This window comes from Aspergillus aculeatinus (assembly GCF_003184765.1).
Source record: "Aspergillus aculeatinus CBS 121060 unplaced genomic scaffold BO66scaffold_10, whole genome shotgun sequence".
NCBI classification, from domain to species: domain Eukaryota; kingdom Fungi; phylum Ascomycota; class Eurotiomycetes; order Eurotiales; family Aspergillaceae; genus Aspergillus; species Aspergillus aculeatinus.
The window spans coordinates 609,026-635,495 of NW_020291479.1; the positions used below are offsets into that span (position 1 = coordinate 609,026).

General features: G+C 51.2%; 4 protein-coding genes across 4 annotated transcripts; 1 reads left to right on the plus strand and 3 right to left on the minus strand.

Moving 5' to 3' along the window:
* Positions 1-13,590: 13,590 nt before the first annotated feature.
* BO66DRAFT_409404 (uncharacterized protein) lies at positions 13,591-13,926 on the minus strand (the record flags this gene model as incomplete). The annotated part of the gene is made up of 1 exon (XM_025649179.1): positions 13,591-13,926. One exon carries the CDS (start codon positions 13,924-13,926, stop codon positions 13,591-13,593), a length of 336 nt encoding a protein of 111 aa, XP_025506616.1.
* Positions 13,927-16,463: 2,537 nt separating this feature from the next.
* Positions 16,464-17,858, minus strand: BO66DRAFT_368908 (basic helix-loop-helix domain-containing protein; the record flags this gene model as incomplete). The annotated part of the gene is made up of 2 exons (XM_025645353.1): positions 16,464-17,222; positions 17,297-17,858. Coding segments are annotated over 2 exons (1,153 nt in total), but the record flags the coding sequence as incomplete, so codon positions are not given.
* A 2,320-nt stretch (positions 17,859-20,178) lies between these two features.
* BO66DRAFT_344420 (putative nucleoside hydrolase) lies at positions 20,179-21,917 on the minus strand. Its single transcript, XM_025644514.1, has 6 exons — positions 21,814-21,917; positions 21,632-21,735; positions 21,413-21,582; positions 21,324-21,358; positions 20,969-21,265; positions 20,179-20,902 (listed from the first exon to the last, which is right to left on the minus strand). Exons 1-6 carry the CDS (start codon positions 21,847-21,849, stop codon positions 20,279-20,281), a joined length of 1,266 nt encoding a protein of 421 aa, XP_025506618.1. The 5' UTR covers positions 21,850-21,917; the 3' UTR covers positions 20,179-20,278.
* Positions 21,918-23,836: 1,919 nt separating this feature from the next.
* Positions 23,837-25,444, plus strand: BO66DRAFT_21408 (uncharacterized protein). The gene is made up of 2 exons (XM_025642612.1): positions 23,837-24,135; positions 24,202-25,444. Exon 2 carries the CDS (start codon positions 24,210-24,212, stop codon positions 25,392-25,394), a length of 1,185 nt encoding a protein of 394 aa, XP_025506619.1. The 5' UTR covers positions 23,837-24,135; positions 24,202-24,209; the 3' UTR covers positions 25,395-25,444.
* The last annotated feature ends 1,026 nt before the right edge of the window (positions 25,445-26,470 follow it).

Here is a 26,470-nt window from a genome sequence, read left to right on the forward strand (position 1 = left end):
GTCCACGAATTGCCACACCCTTTCCAGGGCACGTAGGGGGTTGGATCTGACACACTGTGCCTCGTCCGCGTTTGACTAGAATCAGGACACTAGGTAAATGGAATCTCGCCCCAAGGGGAGTGAATGTCTGGAAGACCGCGTCGACTCGATCTCCGCATTCTCTGTCGTCGAAGGCTTGCACGCACGCCCTACCCATAGCAGCAGCAGCATTGGGTTAGGGTGGAGGTGGATTGAAGGAGTATCCCTCAACATCGAAAATGTCAGCGGGTATAATTGACTCGGTGCCTACCTCTATCAGTATCGCAGTGCGAACCCGAATTCTCTCAGGCGATAGATAGATGCGTTCGCATTTGAACAGCTCGGTTTCGAGGAGGTTCGATGAGTCGGAGCGAATATCTGCTCGCCTCCAAGTGTAGACGAATGAAGTCGGATGGGTTTTTATCGAAGACTCTGCCGGCTCTGGAAAGATGATAAATGCCTGAAGCTGGTCTGGATTTGATGCGGTTTTTAAAACAATATCCGATCTTTTGGGGTCAGTACTGTGGCAGCAGGAGCGAGGAGGTGGCGCTGAAGCCCTTCCTTAATAGGAAGGCTTCGCAGACGCCACAGTAGTATTTTTTCTCAGCTCTTGCTTCTTTTTGGCGCAAAAGAGTACCGGATTTCTGAATGAAATTGTTGTTGCGATGAGGTTTGATGTATTGTTCCGTAGGGTTTTTGCGCATTTCTCGGTGGTATTGGTCTTGGTAACTTTGGTTTTTGTCTCGGATAAGAGCATCAGCATCTCTTTCCAACAATGACTGACCCTCCTCTTTTAAGACCTCTCCCTCTCTTCCTTCTCTCTCTCTCTCTCTTGTTTTTCTTTGATCACGAATAGCATCATGTCTCCAAGCTTAGTTTATAACCAATCTGATACGTTTCATCCTTCCGGGTGTCCTATGCGGGCTGCTTTATCCTTCCGACGAAGATAGTCAGTTTATTTGCCTCAGTCCCAATCCCAACGTCAATGGTTCTCTCCTGAGCACGAGACGACTTCCCCTCCAAAGTCACCGACGATGGATCACTGCTGGTGGAAGGGACCGGCAGATTGTAGCTTCCGATGTCATCTAGATCCCTCATGGCTACTTCCATAAGTGTTGGCCGTCGTTCCCTATCATGTAATGTGTAATGCTCTGGATGTCGGTATACCTGTATTCTCCATGGCCGTAAACACTTGATTTACAAAGGGGATAAAAGGGTCTGGGTATGGCTCAATTGGATTTGCGTTCAGACCAACGTTCTGAATACTCTAATATCTTAACTGCTTGACCGTTAAGGGTAGCCTCGCACCTTTATTCCACATGGCTGGAAAGATAATGCAGATTCGTCGCCGAAGAACCTTGCTTTGCAGTTTCCTCACGCTCTTCATATTGTGGCCTTTCTCCGCTATGCCCTCTTGTTGCCTGTAGATCTCGGGAAATATCTGGTCGAGTTGAATGTGGTTTCCAGTTCGTTTGCTTCGAAAGCCTTTCCCTTGGTTCCATTTGTATCCCCGGGGGAAAGGTGTACGTGCAGGTCGGCCAGGGACGTTTCGGATTTTGTAGAACTCGTGTGAGTCGATTTGGATATTCAAGTAATTGTTCCGAGGCGGTTTGGTAACTGCACGGCCGAGAAGGAACATGTTGTTGTAATACTGATATTGAGGCGCTGCTGGCCCAGAATCCAGATCCGATTTGCATGTGCGGCCTCACCACCGCACAGATCATACCAACCCTTGTACTTAGAGAAGAAAGATGTAGGCTCTGGGTGAGTGAAATGTGGTTAATTCCGATATCTTTTGAAATATATGCTTTAGACCTGGGTGTTCTGGTTTCATGACGTTTGTTTCTCGATTTTTCCAGAGTACGGTAACGCATGTGCTGCTGGAATCCGTGAGTCCGGCTTGTATAGATGCTGTTGTGGTATCTCGATAGCGACATGTTGTACCAGCAGGAACGGATTGATGCCGTGATGTTCGTCGTGGGAGATGGTACTTCCTCGCTTGAGCAATGTTTGAGACCTTGAGGTTAGGGTTTCTGCGCCACTTCTCGGTTGAACAACCCCAGAAGCTGTATTGCCGCGCTCCATTAATCCGCAATGGGAGGGGCCTCGCCTGAGGACTTGGTGCTGAGTAACCGTGAATCTGGTTCAGGATGACGCTCGATGGAACGGGGTGAGATGATGAAGCATGGTAGATATCAGAGGATAATGCATCTATCGATTTAGAGGAGAAGTCTCCTTGCTGGTCTTATTGACCTGTGTACCAGTATCTTTGCTCTCGCATGCGCAGACATCTAACACGACTATAACTTCCTCCAGGGCTACAGTCTCCCCACGGGAGTGAACTTCATGCTGAACAGGACCATCGATGCAGGTGCTTCATGCCACATCTGTGAGCCAGGAGTCGCTTGCTGTCATTCCAGCGAGCCGGAACCAGGACAATATGTCCGTTTGGGTGATTGACTCCTCAGCCCGTCTCGGAAATCCCAAATAGCGCTTCTGCTTCGCATCGCATTGGTTATCTGCTTGGGGTTTGGATCTGCATATATTTTTCAGTCTGCACACTGCCGTGTCCATTCCCACTGTTTGAGGTCTTTCTGTTGCTGAAGATCCCCCTTCATTGCCTCTTAAACTTGTGCGTTTCACCCATATATGAATCGGGCGAGGTGGTCGGTCTCCCATCCATGACCGAATAGTCAGTTGTGATGATGGTGCAATCATTCTTCCCAGGCATCCGAATGTTTGGCCAGCATGGGCGTAGAGGTTGAATTTATTCAGCTCTTCTATAGAGCACTGGGATGAGCATTGGGATGAGTACACGCGGGCTCGAAACAATACAACCCCAATTGAAGACTGTGTGCTGCAGAGTGGCCCGCAACGCTACTTCATTGTTAGATCTCAATAGATGAGGGAAGAAGAGTATAGTAAGGACAGGCTAAGTGTGGAAGCAAAGAAAGCCCAACTGCAGACGACAATAGACCATATGGAGTACTTTGAAGGCAGTTTACAAGTGGAGTAATGGTCCATTCGCTCTGGTTCACGCCATGGATTGACACGACCGCCTAAATTTGGACATGGAGATGTGCGACAATATCGGGAGCATCCACACCTGATTCGCCTTGAAAAGGAGATAAAACTGATTTGAAAAGGACATCCAGCCTCTGCATCGATCATACTGACTCCACATCACTTTGCCGTTCTTCGACCATACTTGCCCGGCTGGTCCGTCCCCGCAGCAGCCATGACAGAATTTCCCAGAAGGCACGGTTGCTCAACCCCGACTTCCAGGTACCCAGGCCCATGAGTTTTGCGTAGGAGGGCTAGCTGGTCCGGAAAAGAACCTCTGCGTTTTGCACGCCACACTGCCGCCGAATGAATGAGAGCTGTATCTTGATCAAACGGTAAAAGAGGCTGTGACACAACTGGGCCGTGTGCAATGGGACTTCATCCAGTCCGTTATGATCCAACAAGTCTTGATCAGACGGTCAATTGAACCAACACGGTCCTGAGCGATGTACACCCATTATCGGTGGTCGGTCGAGCATACCATCAGGTGGCCCTGGATTTGATAATTGTCTAGCAAAGGTGGCCAACGTAATACTTAACTGACAAGCCTTTGACTTCTGGCTTAGATTCTGTGCTCCCGAGGGGTCTAGCCCTGTCTCAGCGGAAGGATACAGCACCAGCTTAGTACAAAATAGCACGCTGAGCTCTTTGATGCTTAGCTCGAGGTCGGTGCTCGGGATTGGGACCCAATAGTATTTAGGTTTCAAGGGTCTTAGCAGAAGCTATTACTAGAGAAGCGTGACGCATCGGTCCAGCGCCATCTCGGACTAGCGAGGTCATTAGTCGGATTCCAACCTCCTCGCGCTGCACCAGCCGGATGGCCGTCAATGATTCCGTGGACGATGTGCCTTCACATCTCGGAGAAGAATGGTTCTAGGCTAATTGTTTGCGATTTCTTGTCGCTGAGGGGCATCAAGATTGAATTGACCGGAGGTGATACAGGCGCGTCAATGTGCTCGAGCCAGGTCACCCAAGCGACATGATAAGCCATCTGTTTCAGAAGGCCTTCTGAAAGTGTATCTAGTCCAAAGAATGTGCTCTTCCTGCGATGCGTACCCGTGAAAACAAAAAGAGTAATAATGAAGGGACGAGTTTTCAAAATCTTTTTGCATCACACCTGACGTTCATCAGATCATGGTCGATCTCTTTCCATTTCCCCGACCCTTGTTTAAAGGCGTTGCATACATCCGTCCCGGTTTTGATGTTCCCCCGCAGTATCACCAAGCGGGCCTTCCGCAGCTCGCCTTTCGGCTTCTCGCGGTTGTAGGCGCAAGTAATTGGGTTGTTGGGCTGATGCGGCGCGGCGTACTCCCGCTTGGGCTCCAGCGAGAACAGCCATGTCTCGAAGCCTGAGGCTTTTGGATGGAGTGCGGGATTTGGGTTGTTCTCGCTCCTTATAGTGGACATAAGGCGCAGGCGCACGGAAGGTCGGATCTGGAGAGAACTGAAACAGTTAGAAGAGGCCAGAAGAGGTCAGGAAAGGTCAGAATCAGGGAAATGTCAGGACAGGTCAGAAAAGGTCCGAAATGGCCAGGAATGGCCAGGAATGGTTAGTGGACTTCTGTATCAGTGATAGATGCGAAGCAAGACGGCAAGATGCTGTCTTGGTGAGTGAGAAACATCTATTAAAGCCTTTTTGTCAGAGTCCTGAACCTGTGGAGTTCAGGCCGAACCTTGGCAATGACTGGATACAATCTGTTTAGAAAGCCAGGGGACACCCATTGCAACCGCTGATGAGCAATGCTGCTGTAGGTCTATAGCCGGCCAGGACTGGCCGTTTCGCTGCCTCGTCTACGGCCACCAATGCCACTTTCAGGATTCTCCGCGAGCACAGGGCGTCCAGCCGCGAACAATGTGGCAACCATGAACATCTGCGAGGCGCAGGGTGTCTTCCCGAAGCCTTTTGATAGTGGACCGGAAGTTTCCCTTGCCTGTTGATACGATTCTTCACCCGTTTGGTATTGGCAGAAGTTTCCTTGAAGGCCGGGCTGCCGTGACGACTCCTCAGACGTGCTTCAGGTGAGCCTACCATCCCCAGCGCTCGGGTCTCGAGGCTTAGCCGGAGATGCTGCACACGCTGTTCGATGACTTCCGCAATGAAATGGACTACGTTTGTGGGAGTGGGGAGCAGCCGGGATCATGTTTGCAGATCCGCATGTCCATTGGCCCTCTGACCTCAGAATGGTCCCATTCGACTGTGCCGATGCAAAATGTCATAGCTGGTGGGTCGATGGACTCAGTTTGAGGTAGCAGGCATTCCACGAGGGTAAAGCTTCCATCCGCTGCTGTCCTTACATTGCAGTGAAGCCACGCCTCGCCTTCACTAAGTCCACCGCATCCTTGCTATGGCGAATATCTCAAGGCAGCGATAAGTTCAAGGGATATTCAGGCCGTCTCGTATTGTTCAATCAGCCAGCCTCCTGGAAGTGGAACTTCTTCCTCTTATCGAGGGTCCATGGGTTCAATCCCAGACTGGCTGGTTATCCAGACCTCTGTGATTACGGGCGTTTTTCTCAGCCTGGAACGATACATGGCATATTGATTTGTCCGACGAGCATTTGTTGCAGACCGACTCGTCTCAACCATCACCTAAAGCAGTGAGGAGTCTTTCGAATTCAAGGCAGATATTAGCGGGTCACTCGGGTCATTTCGACAAAGCAACATGCCATGTTTGTAGGTATGGGAAAATGCAAAATGCGTCTTCGATTACCGTGCATCCTTCAAACTCGCCAAGCGAATCGTTGGCATTTTGATTCTCTATCTCAATACAGTAAGGTCGGCCTAAGTTAGCTGTTGCTGTTGCTGCGCATAGCCGGGGCTGAAGTGTATTCATTTTGATTCTTTTTGTCGCGCTTTGCTCGTAATGGCATCTCGAGAATCGATTGAATCTTCCTCATTCTCGGAAAACTCTGCGTGAGTTCTAAGCTTCTCAGCTCCTCATCCGAAACGGGGAGATAAACTTCGACATCGGGACCAGAATCAAGAATACCACCATCCGATGTCGCGAACTTCGCAGCTCCACTCACGGCAATCACTCTGTGTAGGATCCATTGCATTTCTAGTAATGCAAAAGAGGGAAGTAGGTGGGTTTCCTGGTCATCCGTACGTAATGACGGGATGGATTTTCGTTGTGGTGGGCATTTCAAATCTATACGCCAACTTGCCGACATGCTCAAGGACTCGGAACAGGCTCGCGTAATGCTGATTGATTTTGCCTTTGATGATTCGCATGCGCGAGGTCGGCAGGGTATACCCTTTGTGCAGTCTTAGGCGATGGAACGAATCGCTTTCTTAAATTGTATTGGTTTGTGACGCTGATCATAATAGTCATTCATCTGAGCTGCAGCGTGATGGTATGCTTCCTCTGTCTCCCAGCGTCCAGTTCAATAGATAGGCCCAATACTACTTTTATCGGCCAACGCCTTTCGTCAAAATTGGATTGGTGAGGTTTTCTCAGCCTCAGCTGCTGCGGCCTGGCATCATTAAATTTCTGCTTATCGAAACGATTATATCTTGTAGGTCAATGTTATTGCAGCGTGGTTCGAACGAGATCGCGCATTGCTTTCAAATAGTGGGGAAGGACTCCATTGCACTGTGTGCAGCCATGACCCGGCAAGGAACTACCCATTAGGCAAAACGGTCAGTAGCAAGATTAGCTCTATCCAAGGCCAAACGTGAGGTATTGTTTGACTTCTTCTCAGCCTATTTCTGGACTGCACACGTCCCATCTGCGTATGCATAAGTACCACCATTCGAGTAGGGCCGTGGCAGTAAGACGACGGTGAATGCACCGCGCAATGCGTTGCAGAAAGAGGCGATCTAGTTTCTTTGCGTTACATTGAGCAATCTATACCATCTGCGAGAGATAGGATGGCCACATCTCGCTCCTCGCAGCTGGCACAAATGGTCCAGATACGCTTCCGATCCGTGTGAAATTCTCTTACCGAGTTGTATCGGATCGAGGCAATGATACTTATCGGGTTGTCTCTCACCCAGCAGCCCGGGGATGGATGACCCCCTGTTGTAGGGGAGAAGAATATTCGAATCCGGTCGAAATGGATGATCGCCATAGATACCTGGAGACATGGCAAGGAGTGACCTAGTCGGATGTCTTACTGACATTTGGCATCAGTGTAGTATAGACCCATCCAGCCACGCTTGATCTTGGGTTGTTGATCACATGTTGACTTGAGCAACAAATTGTAGATGCGCTCATTCAAGAAATTCCGTAGAGGTAGGTCTAAACCGTCTCTGCGCAGTGAGTCTCTTGACGGGATGATTGGAACGAGTCAGTCTAGCAACCAGAGAGGTCTCTAGCTGCTGGGCTTTTTCATAGTGCTTTAAGTGACGAGCACATATCGACGGTATCTCCTGTGCAGGCTCTAGAGCGAGCGAAATCAATCAGCAATGAGACCTAGCAATGTTATTCGCAGTGGCCCCACTATAGTGGCTTGCACCGCGTTTTGTTTCCTTTCGTGGTTCTTGCATTGGACAGATCGGTGCGATTCTGTCAAGCCCAGCAGTTGCTGAGACGACTGCTGACAGCTGGGTTAACATGGACTCGGGCAGTGCCAGCCTTATTTACGCTGGTGCAGCATGTAGAAATGTGAGAAAGCGATGGCCCGCGGGTTTGATGCGGGATTGATTTCTCTCAACGTTAGCAAGTACAAGCAAGAAATCCCAAGCCATAGATAGTAGCTTGGTTTCTCGGAGGCAATTCATGATTTGCTCGGTCAAGCCAGAACTCCCATGATGTGTCGAAGTCGAATGAGACTAGGAGATACGATATGCAGCTGTCCACTGTTGATACTCCCCAGATGTGGAAACCAATGTGAACAAGGACCCAGGTCTCATGCTCCAGTTCAGCAGTTTTCCGACTTCCTTTTTGCCTTACTATAAGCATGGCAGGGGGTTGATCAATCGCGTTTCTGTCTTTGCATCATAAGTTGCGATTCGCGAAGCTTACCAGATGCATAGTGTGCTGAGGAAGCGTCATGGAAGAAAGGAACTCATCTAGATGAGAGAGCTATATCTGTTGATCTAGACAGCTCGTGAAGAGACTACAAGATTTCTTTCTTCGTCGCGCTGGCTCAAACACAGTCTCTTCAGTCCGACCGGAAGGGAAATTTCTTTCATCTTGACATCCTGGTCATTGCTGACCTTCAGGATGGACCGGGGGATGCGGCCGGGGGAGAGATTGCTTCAAGACAGGGACTTTATCCCTGACCTTACCAGAAATAACCTTCATCACCATGTCCTGGCCATTGATGACCTGGGACTCCCATGGCAGTCACATCACTGGAAAAGCGATCGGACAACACTTCATAGGCCATCTCATACCTCACGGTAGGCACCTTTATCACCATACTAGCCCAATTCCCCAAAAAGAATATAGCATGGTCTGAGATGATCATGGCTAGTGTCATGAGCAGATCCCGAGAAGCAACTGCTTCATGTATGATGAAGGCGTCATATCTGGGAAGGCTTGCACCTTCAGGAAAACGGCGCGCTCTCTGCAACATGAGCTCAATGCCATGTTCTGAATGGCAGTCCTACCCTGTCACATCTCCTAACTTGTAAACACGGATGTCCAGGCATGTGACCAATTGGCAACCCCAGCGCATAGACTCTGATTATACCAAAGCGGGCTCGGTCTAGGACAGTTGTCAATGCATCCAATTATTAGCCGCAAAATCCCCTGAAGGCAGCCCATCCCAGCACGCCGAGGCCGCACGCAAGAAGCATGTTGAAGGCTGGTTCTGCTCCTCCTTCAGACATCTCATGCAAGTATCTCCCCTTTTTGAGATTCTCGAAGACGTTGGCCGTTCAGAACCTATCTGTGCCCGCATTGCAAGCGTCTCTGGGGAAGGTAATTCTTGTTTCCGACCAAGATAAGCCGTGCGATCTGGCACAAGTGCTCATGCCATTCGTGCTTCTTCCGGAGGATTCTGCTTCATTGCAATGGCTGCAGAGTAAAGTTTCTGGCTCTGCATCATGTGTGAATCTCACTTCTTGTGGCAGAAGAACGTAGTCTATGTCATCAGCGAGTTCTGCTCCCCCTTCTTCTATGTTGTCAGCAAGAATGACGCCAGTTGCAAGTCTCAGGAGCAAGGGGTGAGTGTCGACCATGGAGACGTCATCTATCATCTCTTACACATGCCGCATGCGCAGTCTGGATGCTTTGGGTCTGACCAAAGTGACCCATCTCTCGCGGTTTTCATAGTCTTTTGCAACGTGCGCGTCCATCAGACTCTCGTATCATTCAGAGATCGGTCCGTCTTCGTGACCGAGATTCGATAGTTTGGCCCGATATTGCTAAGACACAATAAATTGGAGCAATGCTCCGTGCCTTGAGGCCCAAGAACCTCTGCTTTTCATGAATCGATCTTGTCCTGAGACCAGAATAAGCAGATAGAACGTCGGCTGAGAAAGCAGTGAGCCGCGCCCCTCCTCCCAAATATCTTAAAATTCGAGGATACAAGTACGCATGGGGATCGCGTTGCGATCTTGCAATACTTCTTCGTCTGTCAGATTATGTCAGCAATAAACTCGAGCTTCTATAAGACGTCAAGATTTGGGAAGCTATCATGCAGTTTCGAAGAGATCATATCGCCGGCATAGATATAAGCCCTGAGGCTTCACTTTTGTGTAGATTCAGAAATGGGCGCTGTGTTCAAAGTTAATTATAACCACTGCAGCTTCGAGTACTTGGAAGAACTTACAGCATGACTACCACCGATATGTGGCTTGGTGTGCAACAACTCCCAGATCTCAATATCTTGTTTCACATTTAAGCGGTAAGGGCCATATGTTGTCATCTCTAGGAATGTATCGCGACTCGGAGTGCCGTGCGATAGATACGCAGGGTGATCCGCCGTCAGCATGTTGAGTATGATACAAACCTGAACGCCGTCTTCCGCGAATAGAACTTTGCTTAACGAGGTTAGCAAACGGCTGCGTCAAGGTGGGGGTAGACGACTTACAGTCCCCAAAGGAAATCAGCTGCAATGGTACCGATTTTATCTTTGACTCGGTATCTGAATATGGTCTGTTCCGAGATAGGCTTGGGCTTCACAGCTACTCGATAACCATAAGCTTCCAAGAAGTTAGTATGCTCTTTTTTTTTTCTTCTTCAAAACCCGCTGCCAATCTGCTTCATACTGTATAAGTGCATTCTTGGAAAGTGACTTAGTTGCCAAATAGATCCATGCGTCGGTAAGTCGTACTCGGTGAGGAGGCCAACCGTCTTTGGTAGGATCCCAAAGACCGGAGACCACAGGCCACTTTGCCCATGGTTCTCGCTGGAACTTTTCTCGCTTGGCGTGGTCGTTCTTAGCGGCTTTTTTGGGCAGCGGAACGTTTGGATCAGGGTCACCCTTTGTCCACGTTGTAGCAGAAGCTGCGCCACACTAACTCTGAAAGCTTGGTCTGTTTGTGGAACGATGATTCAGATCCTCTTCGATCTTGACCAAAAAAGCCAGGTTCCAAAAGACTCCGTCGAGGCTCAAAAGTGGAAGTTCATCTTTTGACTTGTTGCCCAGAAGGACATACGGCGATAGAGAAGCAAGAGAGAAAGTATCGGAGCTGCAGAGGATAGTTCGAGGTGCAAGCCTCACGATCTACGACGAATGTGAAGAGTCACCTCTTGTGCAACCTCTTTGCGGATTTTGTGGCAAACCAGCCCCAGCGTTGCTGCTAACGTCTGATGTGCACTGCAGTCTCAGGGTAGAGATGATAACGCGTATAAGGGTGGACGCATATTAAGCTAGTTGAGTCACTGTCGTGAAGTTTGGTCCGGTTATCGATTGCAGCCTCGAAGCCCTAACTAATCCCCGCCCTGCGGCGAGCGCAGGCATTTCTCTGCAGAGCATTTAGCTTTCTAGCTCAGAGAAAGGATTAGCCAATAATCTGCGTAAACGTCGTTGCTTATGAGGACAATAGCATTGGAAGCATGTTGTATCTCATGGCTGAGATACTTTCATGGAGAGGTTCAACTTCAAAATCGAGGTTTGAAGCGAGCTATTACTGTTAGCGATCTGAGAGACGAGATAGATGGGTCGCGGAGGGACAGGCATGTATCTTACAAGACGGGTGAAGACACCTCCAAATGTCTTTTAAATATCTTCTGTTGTTACACTTTCAAACGGAGAAGTCCTCCAGGCGCTGAATGTGATAAACAGCAACCGCACGTTTGGTATCGGGGTCGCAGAAAGGGATAACAGTATTGTAAGCAGTAGGCCACACCCAGGGTTGCTAGTGTCACAGAACCGTTCTCTTTAAGGATTGAAAAGCATGCAAAGTAGTCAAGTTCGAGAACTCTGGTCTTCTGACAGGGCAAGAAGCATACCATGCTGTACAAAACGGGAGGCACACAGCGCGTCTGAAGTCACCACACGGAGTACAGTGCTAGAAGCGATCAGCAACCAGGAAGCATAGACCAGCGATGTCTGTCCCAAGCTTACCATGTACTTTTGGTCCTGGTTGGACCCAGAGATCTGGTGATGTTCCTCTTTCCCCCTTCTTGCCTGGCATGTACAGTATCCTCCGCAAATAGTTCTGGGGTGCTTTTTCTTCGGCTGCAGGCTCTGCCAGCCTAACAGCAGAAGAAGCCCTGGCTTGATGTAGCCAAACGCATAGTTGCGTATGACATCCCGCAAGCCAGGAATCGTGCAGAGGGACGAATAGGAAGTACCTTATTTTGAGGCGTACCTAGGAATCAAAATGCCAGCCCGCAATGTCCACACGATTGGTACTCTCCATGTCTTCGATGTTGCAAGGCATATAGAAAGATGCATCAACTTCTAGCTTGAAGACGAAGAACGGCACTGAGCCCCGTCATTGACTGGTCGGTGTGCGAGGGGTTAGTCTTGTTCTGGAAGCAGGTTTAGGTGACTCACGTTCGTAAGTGTAGCAGGATTCTGCATCTCTCGGCTTGGCGGATATGAGCCTGACGGCCCACGAAGAATGAGACTTCATTTTCAAGTTGGGCACTCGTCTTCGTCTGGTGGTATATGGTTCTGGAAGTAGATGTGGCTTGAAGTCACGAGCTTACACTGGTGGAAGGGGCTTTGTTGGGGGCTTGTATAGTTGATAAGAATTTGGGCTTAACAAGAATGTTTTACTCTGTTAGGAGCTGGGTATGGTGAAGTGCTTTAGTGGTGGAAGGGAGGAAGGTAGGGAAGAAGAGTGGGTTGAGTGGAGTGGAAGAAGAAAGGAGCCGGAGGATGGAAGAGTACAGGAGGAGGAGGATGAGGATGAGGAGGAGGAGGCGGAGGATTAAGTAGGCGAAGGCTGGATGAAAAGAACCATTCATCATGAATAATAGCCACCTATTCACAAGGCCTCTGGTACAGGGCCGTTCACTAGTGTCCGGGCTTCAATAATGAGAAGCAGACTTATGGTGGTCTCTGCGTGAGTTTCATGGAGGAAATTCACACTTATACATGTGTACTTGTCCATTCACCTTGGCCATTATTCACACAACGTTCTTAGTCTCAGCCCATCAAGCAGCTATAGCATTCGGCCTGTTGTTGAAGCTCGATCCGGGTGGAGGAATCGAACAGCTGGCTTCCTATCCTAGGTCAGCAAAGTAGACAGAAATGCGATAATTCTACGATGAGTGTGAACATTTGTCTAAAAATGTATTATAGATTGATTGTCAAGCATAGAGCCCAAATTCAATGTAGCCCATGTGCCAATAGAACAACAGCAAGCCTGGCAAAGACCAACCCAGAAAGATCTAAAAAGAGACCACAAGAATTCACCAAACTCCAAGCACCTCGCCAATGAATGCTAAGTTCCAATGAACCGAATCGCTTGTCGCTCAAGATAGCCAATAATCTTGTCCGTGCAGGGGAATCACGCAGTCCAAAACTGGAGAAAGACTCAGGTCCAAACAAAAGATAAGAAGTAGTATTAAAGACGATATTAGACCAAAAGTGGGGAACAGAAGTAGAAGGCTATACCAGCAGCCACCATGAACAATGTGAGACCGACCCCGGATATGCTCGACTCCAGAAAGTCCCCAGCCCAGGGTGGATGGTCGGTAAAGTAGGGATTGTTGATTGTTGGAGCGCACCCCACACCCGGAAATGCATGGATGTTGACACCTGCATACTTGGCGGGGGCCGGGCGCGGCTCGGCGCCCAGATGAATGACGTTGACCCCCCGGCAAGGGTCTTTTCTCGGCACCACTGCCATGCATAGATAGATAGACTATCCACTTGGTTTGTCCCGTCTTGTCCTTTCGCAATTGAACTCGAAAAAGAGGTGTCATATCTCTTTGACTTGCCAAGAAGGCTGACGTGGGTGCGCAAGACTTCATATTGCATTCTTGGCGGTGGGTTGGCGCGGTCGTTAATGGGTTTTCTTGTCGGCGCCGATCGACCCAAGGACGTGGAGAAAGAATAGGGATGGTACTGGGGGCTGGGGCACAAAGAGACCCCGGCACAGCAGCTGACAATGTGCTGCCCCCATACCGTACGACGGGCGTCGAACATTCCCATTCTCTCAGTATGACAGTTGCTCCAGCCAAGCCGAGATCTGCAATTCTGGCGAATGTTGGCCCGGGTGACAGGCATCGGTGACCAGTTGCTCCGTCACGAAAGCGTCGACATTGCGCTCGGTCAGGGGGATCTTGTACCGGTTCTTCTGCTTGAGGAGTTCCTTCTCGGCCCGGGCGGAGGGAGAGAATTTTTGTAAGGTGTTGCGAATGCGGCTGATCTTGCTGCTGGGGAAGTGGGAGATGCGCGGCGGGCCGAAGGGAGTGTCGACCTTCCAGGGGTCCTCCGAGGCAATGGACCGGGCATTCTTCTTGCGCTGTTGGGAGGGAAACTTGCTCGACATGATGAGGGTGGGAAGCTGGAATGACGCGGGATTGGAGAGGGGATGACTTCCGAGGCCATGGATCAGGAAACCGAAGAATGAGAGCGATCAACAGGGGAGGGGGGAGGGGGGGGGAGGTTCAAGGATGAATATATACGATGCTTGGGACGGGCCACGGGAGTCGGGCGGGGAGTCACCAGTCCGTTTAGTCTTGCACATCACGGAATGTCGGCACTGCGGGGACTTTGCCATCGCGCCAATGGGCCACACTAGTGGATGCTAAGACTTTAAAGGGGGGTTAGGGGGGAACTACTGTACTTTCAGGTTCTCAAGAATGATAGTCCGACCCTGCCTCCTGCTGCATACAATGTAGTATTACCATGGCGATCTGAAAAAGAGAATAGGACTGGTTGCCATTCAAGAAACGTCTATGTCGACCAACCCCGCCGGCTCCTTGTCTTTCCTTCTTTGCAGCTTTTTGGCATAAAGAACACCCTACCTTTCAACAGCCGATAACTAACTAACTAACCGAACGGGAAATTACTAAGTAATCGCCCAGCAGGCAGGTGGTTCGCCCACCCCACGTCATCTTACGACAAGTCGGGCGCGGCGCCCTCGATGGATTTCCACGATTGTAGATCAGCACAAACCATAACCCTGGACGGTGGAAGTGGGGGAGAAAGCTGAGGGCCAGAGGATCTCCGCGGTCAGGCCCAAAGTACGTCAACACGAAAACTCTTTTTGTGCCCTGTTCAAACCAAACGAGTCGCTATCACAACAACCATTGCAGTCTAACCGTTCAATCTAAAGCAGAACCGTAACTACCGAGTAAACTAGCCTGTGATTTTTCCTGATCGCCGAGCATTGCCAGTGGCCTACCTTCCCTGCGGGTACAAAAGCAATTGTCTCACGCACAGGCCAAACCCGAAATGCTTATCTGGGAAAAACGAAAGTGGGTGATAAGTCAAATGCATGCGCACACCTGTGCCGTGAACCAGGTTCTCAACCAACCAACCAACCCTAGGGTCCTTCCTCCGTATTCCAGCATCGGGTATCCCAGCCATTAGAACCCTTGGCTACTCGATGGATCACGGAAGAATTCGCGCCAAGGGGTTTATTATCGAAGACGCATATGGAATAACGGTCAACGTCGTGGAACAAACTCGACGCATACTCATTTGCTCGAGCAGGACAATTGCCCAATCGCCCCCAAGCCAAGCAATACACTTCAACGCAAAGTGCCAGAGCCTGTTCCAGGTCGTGCTGCCAAGATCCGTGCAGAAACTCGTGAGACACCTTGCAGAATGTGTGGAATGCATGGTATGATGTTTCAACAGGAAGAGGGAGATAGGCCGGCTGCGGTGTCGACGGTTGCTGGATTACTATCTGTGTGTCCAGACCGGATTATTTAACACTATAGCTTTTTTTTCTGTAATAGAAAGAATCGCTAGGCGGTCGGTTCTCTGATATTGGGTTTAAATAACAAAGCGTCCCTCTCCTCGGCTTCGACACTTCTAATCTAACTTTCCATGCCCCCTCGAGGTCACACACACACACACGCACACACATACATTTCAACCACCAAAACTGGCCATCAGGCTAGAACCTCTCCAGAAGAAACTAGAAGAGAAACCCTCCCACGCCACGCCACGCCATGCCACATACACCATGCACGCAGGCGTGCACACATGCAACAAAACCCTCTGCGGGGTACAAGTACAGTACAGCACAGGACCGTCCGCGCAACTCTTCCTGATTCCTAGAGGCTGGCCACCCCCAGACCAAACACCAGAAGAACGTTTTTTCCATGATTACTAGGTTCCCAGCAAGATCGCATACAGCTGCATAAGCCAGGGCACTCAAGGTCGAGACCCCTTTTTATTCTAGCCTCTCGTCGGTGCAGGAATCGGTTTTGTGTAATGCAGTGCAGTGCAGTGTACGGAGTCCAGTCCGGGAATTGATGGCCAGGGGGTTGGGGCGGAGGCAGCCACACACTTCTCCATGTTAACTGGGTAGGCTGTTCTGGGCTGCAACGCTCACCCGGACCGCGCGGTCGGTCAAGTGACTCGATGCTGATGGCAGGGTTGCGCTAGGCTGTTGTTGCATTCTTTGCTAGGGGGTGGGGATAGGGGTCTGGGCTAGGGATCAGGTGTTGTCTTCCTTTTTGGCGAGCGTCGTGGGTCGGATCTCTGCTTCGGCTTCTTATTGTCACTGTCACTGAAGAAGGCCCGGGTGGGGACGGGGGCTCCAGGCTCAGCTCGGTTGGTGCAATGCTTGATTGTCATGGCCTTGTGGGGCTAACGGACGGGGACCACTTCGCTACGCTACTGCTGTAGATAAGTTTGCAGGTTGCGGTTTATCTTATCTTGACATTGTCTAGTCGGTTCTACGACCTTGCTTGACAATTGGCTTTCTCTCGGGTTTCTGAAGGGTGTGGGTTGAAGCGATTCGCAACTCGCTTATGGGAGGTATCTAGATCATCGCTATTGAACCTTATCCAGAAAAAGCTCGGCTCATTCACTAAGCCTGCCATATTAACACTCATTCAGAACATCATCATTACTTATACCGGCCCAGCCTGCATATATAGAACAAAGAAAACCCAACATATCATCCTGCCCAAAGAACGCCGATCCGCTCTCTTTCTGTTTGAACAACGCTTATCCACACGCCGAACCACTTACTAAACTTTTTACGCCGTGAAAAACATGCTAGAAATACAGAACTTAAGATATGAGCAGATCTTTCACACTCATGCCCAGCTTCTTTTGCGGATCTTGCCCCTGGCTGTGGTCTTCCCGCGCGATAGGGACAGGAGGTGCCTGCGCGTCATGGACCGATCCCACGGATCCTCGACAGTCACGGTTCAGCATGAGCAAGGCTGCCGACGCTTCATGGTCGACATCGGCTGGAGATGTTATGGCGTACTGCGGTGGCAGGCCCGGGGAGGTACTGGCCGATGCAGCCCACGAGCCACGTGCCGAGCGGGACGTCTCTGGGGCGGCGGGCTGGACTGGTTCTGAGGCAGAGAATGTCGCGAACGAGCATCGGAGGTCAGGAAGTGATCCGGGAGCAGGCGTCGGGATCTGTGCAGAAAATGTCGGTGAAGTCGTATTAGAGGCCGACGATTCAGTCGGGAGAAGTTCTGGAGACACCGAAGCCGAAGATGAAAGTCCTGACTCCTCTCCAAGAGCTCCCGGAGATGCTGGAGAGGGTGGGGCCGGTGCCATGGACGGAGAGACTCTTGTTGCAGGACCACCCGCGGTCTTCAGATCTAAAATACATTGCTCCAGGTAGTTGACGTAATCAATGCTTGCCTAGGTACATCGGGGTTCATTAGCGATCAGCAAACAGGGGTCGAAAACCGGGCGAAAGGGCAACAGGAACACACCTGCAAGATAGCGAGCTTATGCATATCCTGTCCCTGACAGGCGGGGATCATGTCTTTGAGGGTCGCAAACTCTTCATTCATCTTCGATCTCCGCCGGCGCTCGATCAAGCTGTGTGCTGTCTTGCGCGCAATCTTCCGACCGGCTGCGCTTGTGGCGCTGGGCTGTTTCTTCTTGGGGTTTGAGGGAGCCGCATTGCTGGCAGAGGCTTTGCTGGCGTTGTCTTTCGTGGAGGCCTTGCTGCTAGGCGGCGCGGCGGGTTTGGGCTGGTTCTGGGTCTTGGGCTTCATCTGGATGATCTTGCGGGTGCGGGTCGGCGGTGGTGGCAGATTAAATTCTTCCAGGGGTCGCTTGATTCCCGTCTGACGCGGCGAGTTGGCCATGCTGCCCATGGTGGTATTGGGCGAGGCAGGGGACGCAGGAAAGCAGAAGGCGGGATCCGACTTGGAGGACCTTCGGCTGGCAGCGACCATCCGAACAGGGCTCATGGCAGCAGGAGGCAGAGCAAAGGTGTCGGCCGCATCCACCGAGGACTGCTCCTTGATGGTGAGCTCCCCGGACATGGCGGGTGTCGGTGGCAGACGAGACCGTGACATGATTTGAGTCGGGGGGGGGTTGAGCAAGGTTGGCTGTCGACCTGACACTGCTCGCCAATGGGTGCGTTGGCTGAATGGAAATGAGTTGAACTAGTGGAGATGCGAGTGAGACGGGGCCAATGGTGAAGGGTATGTTGAACGACCCCCCGCAGCGAGGTTGTACAGTCTTGCTTGCCGGTAGGGGAGAAGAGGAGTGATTCGGGAGGTAGTAGTTGAGAGGCGATGCGAGAACGACAGTATAGGAGGAGTGGAGAGAAGGCTTAATTCGCACCACAGAGGTCAAGAAGGAAAAGTTTAATGTTTAATTATCATAGATCAAAGCCAAAGAGGATAGAGAAAGGAGATGCTGATGAGAGGAGAAGGGGAGAGTGATGATATCTAAGGAGGTTAGGGAGACGAGAGTGTTCCTGGAACGGGAGGGAGGGGAGAAGGTAGTAAGTAGTAGGAGGAGGAGGAGGAGGAGTATGAGGAGGATCACGATAATGGTCTGGTCCTAAGGTAGGGTATGTACTTAATCATTACTTATTCTACAGTTACCCGGACAAGTATGATGGTCGCATTAAGTCCCGAAGTACAGTAAGTTACCTATAATTTAGTTTAGAAACCAGGATGATCGACAGATGAAATCCAATCTGTAACCTTTGCTGAAGAGACACCACCTGGCAGTCAAGTGTGTCGCGTGCTTAGGGAAGCCCACGCGGCGGACGAGACGCCCATCATTGGCCGGACAGCGGCGGCGGAAAGGGCACGAGACCGAAAGACCGCCCGGGGCCAAATGGCCGATGGCCGAGTCTCTGAGGCCTCCTGGCGCTCGTGCTCCCGTTCCCTCTTCTTATCGGCTGCGTAGCCACTTGACTCCTTACTTCTAGACTTCCTTCAAAGTACGCCAAACCCTAAACGGAGGACGTTCCACTATCTGCCAGGTGAGGTGGTTAATCCCTCTCCAACAAAGCAATCTACTTTATCTACTAATAGTGATGATGCCGTTGATCATGATCGAGTAAGTACCGTGGACGGTATGCAGTCTTGTGCCGTAACCTATGTCTAGGTTCCACTTGAACTCGTCCAGTGCAGCGGGAAAATGAGGGGGAACTTAAGGGAAAAGCATATTCTTATCTGGCTTGATCGCCCACGCTGATGCACAGGGACTGCTAATTGGTGATGTTGAAAGATTCCGTCAACATGCCGACCTCACTCCCCCCCTCCATACTAGGGCACGAGATACTTCTCCGAAGACATCCTTCCCCGCTGCAGACTGCAGAATCTCAGAGCAAAAGAAAATAGAGAATCATGATGCAAGAGACGGATATAGCTGAGTGAGACATATGATCCCCTCGAGATTTCCCTCGAGACAGAATACCAATTCAAAGGAAGATGGAAAGTAAATCAATGGAGTATGTCACCAGTGGCAACACATGTACTTTACTCATAGCAATGTCGAACCCCATCACTATCCTCAAGCCCGTGCACATCTCCCCCCATCCTCCCCTCATCGTCTCCGGATTTATCCGTCCTTACTGCATGGGATCAACCGCTCACCCGAGCGCCCGTTGGCGTTGAGGACTCCGAGGAGGCTAAGGGGGGAGCGCACCACAGGAGTAAGCCCGCTGGAAAATGTTCCGAGCCAGGCCAGGGTCTTCAATCCCGTCCAGACCTGGCATCCAAGCACGTGCACCTCCTATTCTCAATCAGTGGTTTCACAAGCTGAGCGGGGAGAACCGTGGACGTGGACGTGGACGTGGACCGTGGACGTGGACCGTGGACATGTGCCAGCACCACCGGATTAGTCCAGTACAGTATTCAACTGAAGATAATCCTGCTCCAGGCTTGAGCCAGTGCTTTGACTTAATCTTGGAGCTGGTCCTTCGATGTCTTTGTCTCAGTAGTGCTGTATCTCTTGTGCGTGGGGGTCTTGGTGGGGGAGCAACTCGCATGAGTACGTTTCAGTAAAACATACGTGTCTGATCTGCTGGACGGTTGTGAGTGTCCCTCTCAGCAAGGTGCCTTTAATGATGCGGGGCTTTAGCGACGCGAAGGTCTCGTTACGAAGCACTCACCTCGGGGGCTTATGATTCTCGGACCTGCCGGCGGATTCCTTCTTGACGGAGTCCGGAGCTATTCTTGATCGGGTCGGGGCTAGAAATGAGGGGAAAGCAGAGGAGGACGGATGCTCCAGGCCATCGTACTCAGTACTTTTAGCCGGACGTCTATTTATACACTTTGGGCTCGTCCTGCTCGTGCCATGGGAACATGCCTACCAATTTGCTCATATGTTTTAACTTCTATTGCAGGAACTCTATCACTATATAGGGGGCTATTCACTGGCGACTTTGATGTATGGGGATGGCGAGTGTAGGTTGGTGAATGCATCGCCGCGCTCTATTATTCTTAGTTGAAGATCCTTTCGAGAAGGATGCCCCCAAAGGTGTTCTCCACCGGGGAGTGATCCATCCTCAAAACGCGGTTTCCTGCCCTGGCGCTCAACCACAGGCCATGGTCGTTGGAGCTCTCCTCCTCGCCGTCAATCCGGTGGCGATTGCGGCGGTCCACCACGCAGAGACCTCTCGTCCACTGGCCGGTGGTCTCAATCCGAATGTCCTCCGGCGAGGTTGCGGACGGCTTCCACCCTTCGTCATCTGCGGTCAAAGCATACCACACGCACACCGGATCGTGGAGACTGAGGTCGGCCTTGTCGCCCTCGTGGCCCGGGTGAAGCCTCTCCAGGGTCTGGAAGGTGTGGGCCATGAAAGCTGACACCCATTCGGCGAGTGGGGAGCCGGATTCCAGCAGCGGAGTGATGGCCTTCCGGAACTGACCGCGGGTCATACCATGGCGGAGAGTGATGTCGAGGGGAAAGGTGCGAAGGGTGAGCTGTTTGCTGAGTGTAGCGGGGTACATTGGCAGACTCGTGCCCGGGGGCATCGTGCTCCGTGGAGAAGGCGACGTGAGGGCGTAGACACGGGCGGCAGCGACTGCATCGGCATAGGCGTTGAATTCAGCCGCAGGGGTGACCTGATCGGTTTGCGTTAGTATACAGCAAGCAAACTTCCAGATTCTCGAGGCGGCACAGAAGCATACATTTCCAGGCTGGTTCACAGCTCCTCCCATAATCACAACCTCCTTGGCCCTAAGGAAGGTCTCTGGGTCATTTGCAGAGGCGATGGCTAGGTTAGTGAGGGGGCCAACAGCTACAATAGTAACGGTGTCGGGGTCATTCTCGCGCAGAACGCGGAGGATCTCTTCGTATGCGGGACGCTTTGAAGGAACAAACAGCCGGTTGGCGGAATCGCCAGTCGGGACTGGCTCAATGTCGTTGGAATCGTTGGATGGGTCGAACAAATGCTCCCAGGTTTCCTGGGGAGACAGGTGCGGGTGCTGCGAGCACTTCGTTAGTGAATCAACAGGTTAGGAAGGAGACATGCGCCCTGCTCACGCTGGTGTGAATTCCACCGAGGCCATCCGTTCCGTCTAGATGAGTGGTCAGCGTTCCTTTCAACCCTGACTCGAAGCTCAGACACGTACGGAAGTAATCTGCCAGCATCTTCTGGTCCTCCAAGGGATCTTCCGCTCCCACAGCGACAACAGGAGGACAGGCGCGCAGGGCGCCGTAACCTTCGGGGAGACCTTTCTCTCGACGCCATTTCATCTCCCGCTCGAGGATGTGAAACATGGATACGACATTCTTCAGGCAGCTTGGAAAGTCAGTAGGCGTAGCATCTGGTTTCGGGAATGGTGACTTACCTTCTCACTTCGATATTACCAAAAGTAAGCGAGACCAAGAGCACCTCAACTTCCTCTGGCTTAGCGGACAGTGCCAGGAGAAGGGCAAGGATATCATCGATTCCCTATATAAGCAATCAAGCCGGTCAGACGCCGAAGGATAGAGCAGCTGCAGTCTGGGACGAGAATCAATTATATCATACAGGATCGGTGTCGATAATGATCTTTCTAGGCGCCATTGTGTGGATAGTCTACTTCGAGAGCACTGCCTACAGCTTCCGCGAATTGTTTCAGTTCTGCAAACCTGTTGAGGGAGGAAAAATGCGATGATGCAAAGGATGGAGGGGAAGTGGGATGGTTCTTGGCTGGTCCCGAGTCTTATCACTCATGCTCCACTACAGCGGTTGTCGATAAAGAAGGGCTTAGTCACACCTTCAAGGGCCAAATCAGCGGTCTGATAATTACTTGTCTAGGAGAAGCTGTAGTTACCATGACTCCTTGAAGGTCCAATGCAGGTCATTTGGCTGAATAATTGAAGCACATGATAAGTTAGTTAAGTTATGATTGATGATATTAGCTGCGTGGTTTTGGAACAGACACTGAGCCAACTGTCTCAGCACCATCCTTCACCATCCAGAGATAGATACAGATCATTCAGACAGATCCTCAATTTGATTTGACATGTCCAATTATCTATCGTGTAGCATTGGGATGAGGAAGGGGAAGCCTGGAGCAGGACTGTCCTCCAATCCACTGCATCCATGATTGTGGTAATTTTGACCGAATAGGGTAGCTGTCTCGGGTCGTCCAGGCCGACGGAGGTTCTTCCCGGGGGTCTGGAGTCTGGACGATTCTAAGCTGAGACGTGGCCTGTTCGGAAGGCGGAATGGCCTGCAGGGGGTGGTATTACCCCTGTATTTGTGCCTCTGCCTCTGCCACTGCCAGTTGGTAACATACAACATACCGGAGCTTCCCTTCAACAGCTCGGTAGTTCTACCTCAATACTTTAAGTCTAATTCCAGTTGTTCTTTCTCTCAAATCTAAGGACATTTCCTTTTAGGAAGCCATATCTTGTGGATCGCAGGGGGTTGGTTTCCTTCTGACTATAACACGCCGATGCCAGAAGTGCAACGCGACATTGCAGTCCAGAGGGGGTCAAACCAATGTCACGCATGGGGAAGATCTTTCCCCGCGCCAGTGTCGAACGCCGTCCTCCACACCAGGGGATGCTGTAAGACCATTCGGTCTGTCAACGTCACGGACACTGGTCCGACGACAGGGAAAGAAGAGGTCTGATTCGTGCTGGTCTTCCAAGGTTAATTTGTTCAACCCCAGGAGGTGGCTAGTGGCTACCTAGTAGTAGAAGTCCGTAAAGTGATTACAGAGATTACTTTGATTACTCCTCTCCTATCTGTTACCAGCAGTTACAGACTGGCTGACTGGCTGGCTCGAAGAAAGTAGAAACATGGGGTAATCCTTTCATCAATGCGCCACAGGCATGTCAGCCCGTGTGATGACTGCAAATGGGTTTATAAAAGATCTATCCCCGAGAAAACTCTCCTAAATCACGGTCCAGATGATGATCAGGCAAGAATCTCCTCCAAGATCTTGCACTACTTGACAATTTAACGTTACTCTTAGCAGTGGAGTCTCTCATCCAGCGCGTGCAAGGACCGCTGTTTGATACCGATACGGGTGACCATTACGGAGTACGGAGTACCTGGGTAGTTCATCCATCTCGGTGCTTTGGTAATTTATTCCTCACCACTTGCCGAGTCGACAACCACACCCCTTCATCTCTCCAATCCGTGTCCTCTTTCTCTCCCACCATCGCCCTCCTCCTCCTTACAACCCTCCTCTTCTCTCTCCCCCCCAATTCCTCGCTTCCAACTCGTCCCCTGCCATACTTGTGTTGCATTTTCAGTCAGCCATTGTCGCCCACCCTTCAGTCTTCGGCTGACGGGTGCTTCAATGGTCTTTCGGTGATACCATCCCGTTACTTCTTTACCTCACCTTGCTCCGTCCTCGCGACCTACCTCACCTTTCTCTTTCAACTCCGAAGCGCCGACCGAAGCGTTGAACTACCCCAAGCTCCAGGGCCCTGTGTGAAGACCATCGATCCGCGGCTGAGGTCTTCAATTCGAGTTCCGAATTTCTCCAATCGCCATCTGATATCAAAAGTCTCAGATAGTGCTACCGATTCGCCATTCGAGCTCGCCGGGGAAATCTGGCCTTTCAGCGCAACTGCGGCAACTTTCTCCTTCGCCAACCCACACCTCTTCGCCTTGCGCTTTTGTCGCAATCTGGTAACAAAGAGTAATCCGAAATCACGCGATTGCTCGAATTGAATCTTTCTCCGTCTGGTACCTTCACCAGATCTTTTTTCGCCTGCTTCTCTCAACGTTTCCGGACACGCGAACGGAAAATTTGACGACCGCCAGCTCAGTCTTTCACAGTGCATTGAGACGGGTCTCTTTGAATTTCACGACTATTGCTACGTACTTCAAGAAATAAAATTAGTGACTGTACGTCCTAGCATTTTAACCTCGCTCTTGCACTCCCAGCAAAACTGACAATTGCTTTGACCATAGCTTTAACGATGATGAATCCTTATATCAGCTGGGCTCTCCTGCTTGTAGTGGCAGGTGGCCTTGGATGGTACTACAACGGCCCCTCTCCTAAGGTCAAGGCCCCGATCAAGGCATTCACAGAGAAAGTCGAGAGTGTTCCGGCTGTGAAGAAACAGAAGCGGAAGACGAAGAAGTCCTCGGAAGCCTCCCCCGCACCCAGCAAATCCGTTGAGGAGCAGCCTGCAGCTCAGACTACGGGCTCGCAGGTTGAGGAGCAGGATGAGGAGATTGACCGAAAGGAGTTGGCCAAGCGCTTCAACGCGGTGAAGAACGGTATCCCGGCTCAAACCAGTGCTCCTACCAGCAAGTCTGCCAAGAAGAAGAAGAGCAAGGGCGCCCTCCCCCAGCTCGAAAACGACGAGCGCTCGGCTTCTCGTGTCTCCACCCGCACTTCGTCTACCACTGGTGCTGATGCCGACGACGACCTGTCTCCCGCTGGCTCCCCCGTTGTGAACGCCACTGTTCCTTCCGCTGGTTACATCTCCGACATGCTCGAGGCTCCGGCCCCTGGTGCTTCCGTTCTCCGCGTTACCGGCGCCGCACCGGCTGAGGCTCAGAAGAAGAAGGCCCAGTCTTTCAAGCAGGTCGAGACCAAGAAGCAGCGCCAACAGCGACTAAAGAACGAGGCCCGTAAGCAGCAAGTCCAGGAGGCTGAGGAGCAGAGACGCAAGTTGCTCGAGAAGCAGCTCCACACGGCCCGCGAAGCTGAGCGTCGCGAGGCGGCCAAGTTGACTCCTACTGCACCCCAGACCAACGCCTGGCAGACCAAGGCTGCTCCCAGCGCCACCAACGGTACTTCTCAGCCCGCCGTGGCCCCCAAGGTCGAGCTCTTGGATACGTTCGAGCCAGTTGCCGCCACTTCCAAGCCTGTCAAGGAATGGGATCAGGGTCTTCCCTCCGAGGAGGAGCAGATGCGCCTTCTGGGTGCGGAGAACGGTCAGGATCAGTGGACCACCGTCTCCAGCAAGAAGATCAAGAAGAAGAGCGGAAAGACGGACGAGAGCGAAGTCAGTGCTTCTGAGAGCCAGCCCACCCCTGCTGCTCCTTCTCCCGCCCCCGTGGAGCCCAAGGTAAAGGTGACTCCCACCTATCTCCCCGACATCCTCCGCTCCAACCAGAAGGGACACCCTCTCGACTCCGACTGGGCTGCCTAAGCAAGTCTCTTTCCGGGGCAGAGGATGCAATCTCGGTTTTGTGCAAGATGCCCTTCGGACACAAGCCGGATCCAACTAATCCGTGGGCTGTATTTATACTCATGGCTTTGGCGTTTGGGACATATTATTCTTCATCGAAAACCTTTCGCATGTATCTGGCACATTGCTCTGTTCCAGCCCCCCAACATGGCTGCGACGACGGAGACACTCAATGGGCTGAATATTTCGAAAATCCCTCCGTTCTTCTTCAAAAGCCATGTACCTTTTTTCCCTGACATCTTCACTTGTTATGCTCGGTTTTACCCTCTTGATGTGCTCCTTTCCTTCACCTTTTTGTCTACCTATTTCCTTAGAATACCTTGTATCTTGTATTCCCATTGTTAATTGATCGCAATGACACGATCTGCTGTATTTCTCTCCCTTGAGGCCATCGTCTGGTCAGTCTGGATGGGCGCATTCGCCTTGGGTGATTTCTTCCAGTTCTCAACTTTTGGTGTTCTGTATGTCATGGCAGATCTTGAATGAGGAGAACCAGTTGCTATCCGAAGAATCAAGGCTCATCATAAAACATCAAGGCTGTGAAGGGGAAACCTGGTCTTTAGTAGATAATCGATTACTTCATTTTTCAGGGTAAGGGTTTTGGTTTTGCTGCTTTGGGACTCGGACCCTGGCGATCGGGCTTGTTGCTGCGCCCAGGCGAGATCTTAAGCTTCCAAACATTCTACAGCTGTAACCTTGAATTGTCCACCTTTTTTTATTTGTTCTTCTTTTTGAGCTACAGGATCCTTCTTCCACGGAGGGATCATAGTGAGTGTGGAGAAGTGATTCGACCTATTTTTGTCTGGGTCGTGTTTCGTGTTTCGAATCTCAGACGACGGATCTCCCGCCGCAGAACTAAAAAGATTGGCAGTCCCTGTTTTGGGTGTGTGTGGGGTGGGGGAGTATCTGGTTCAGTGGTTCAGTGGTTCAGTTGAAGAAAGGGCCTCCCCATTCCCCCCTTATGGGGGTGTCTCAAGGTTAGTTAGTAGTTGTGTATAATGGTAATGGGAAAAAGGGGTGTGGTCAATTTGTGGTAT

What these genes read in the sequence shown, in the direction of transcription:
- BO66DRAFT_344420 (XM_025644514.1), bottom strand. Translation starts at nt 21,849, where the DNA reads ATGGCGCCTAGAAAGATCATTATCGACACCGATCCT. An exon ending in GATGCTGGCAGATTACTTCC is followed by an intron (nt 21,359 to 21,412) that starts GTACGTGTCTGA and finishes CCACTCATCTAG; the next exon opens with ACGGAACGGATGGCCTCGGT. An exon ending in TCGGTGGAATTCACACCAGC is followed by an intron (nt 21,266 to 21,323) that starts GTGAGCAGGGCG and finishes AAGTGCTCGCAG; the next exon opens with CACCCGCACCTGTCTCCCCA.
- BO66DRAFT_21408 (XM_025642612.1), top strand. Translation starts at nt 24,210, where the DNA reads ATGATGAATCCTTATATCAGCTGGGCTCTCCTGCTTGTAGTGGCAGGT.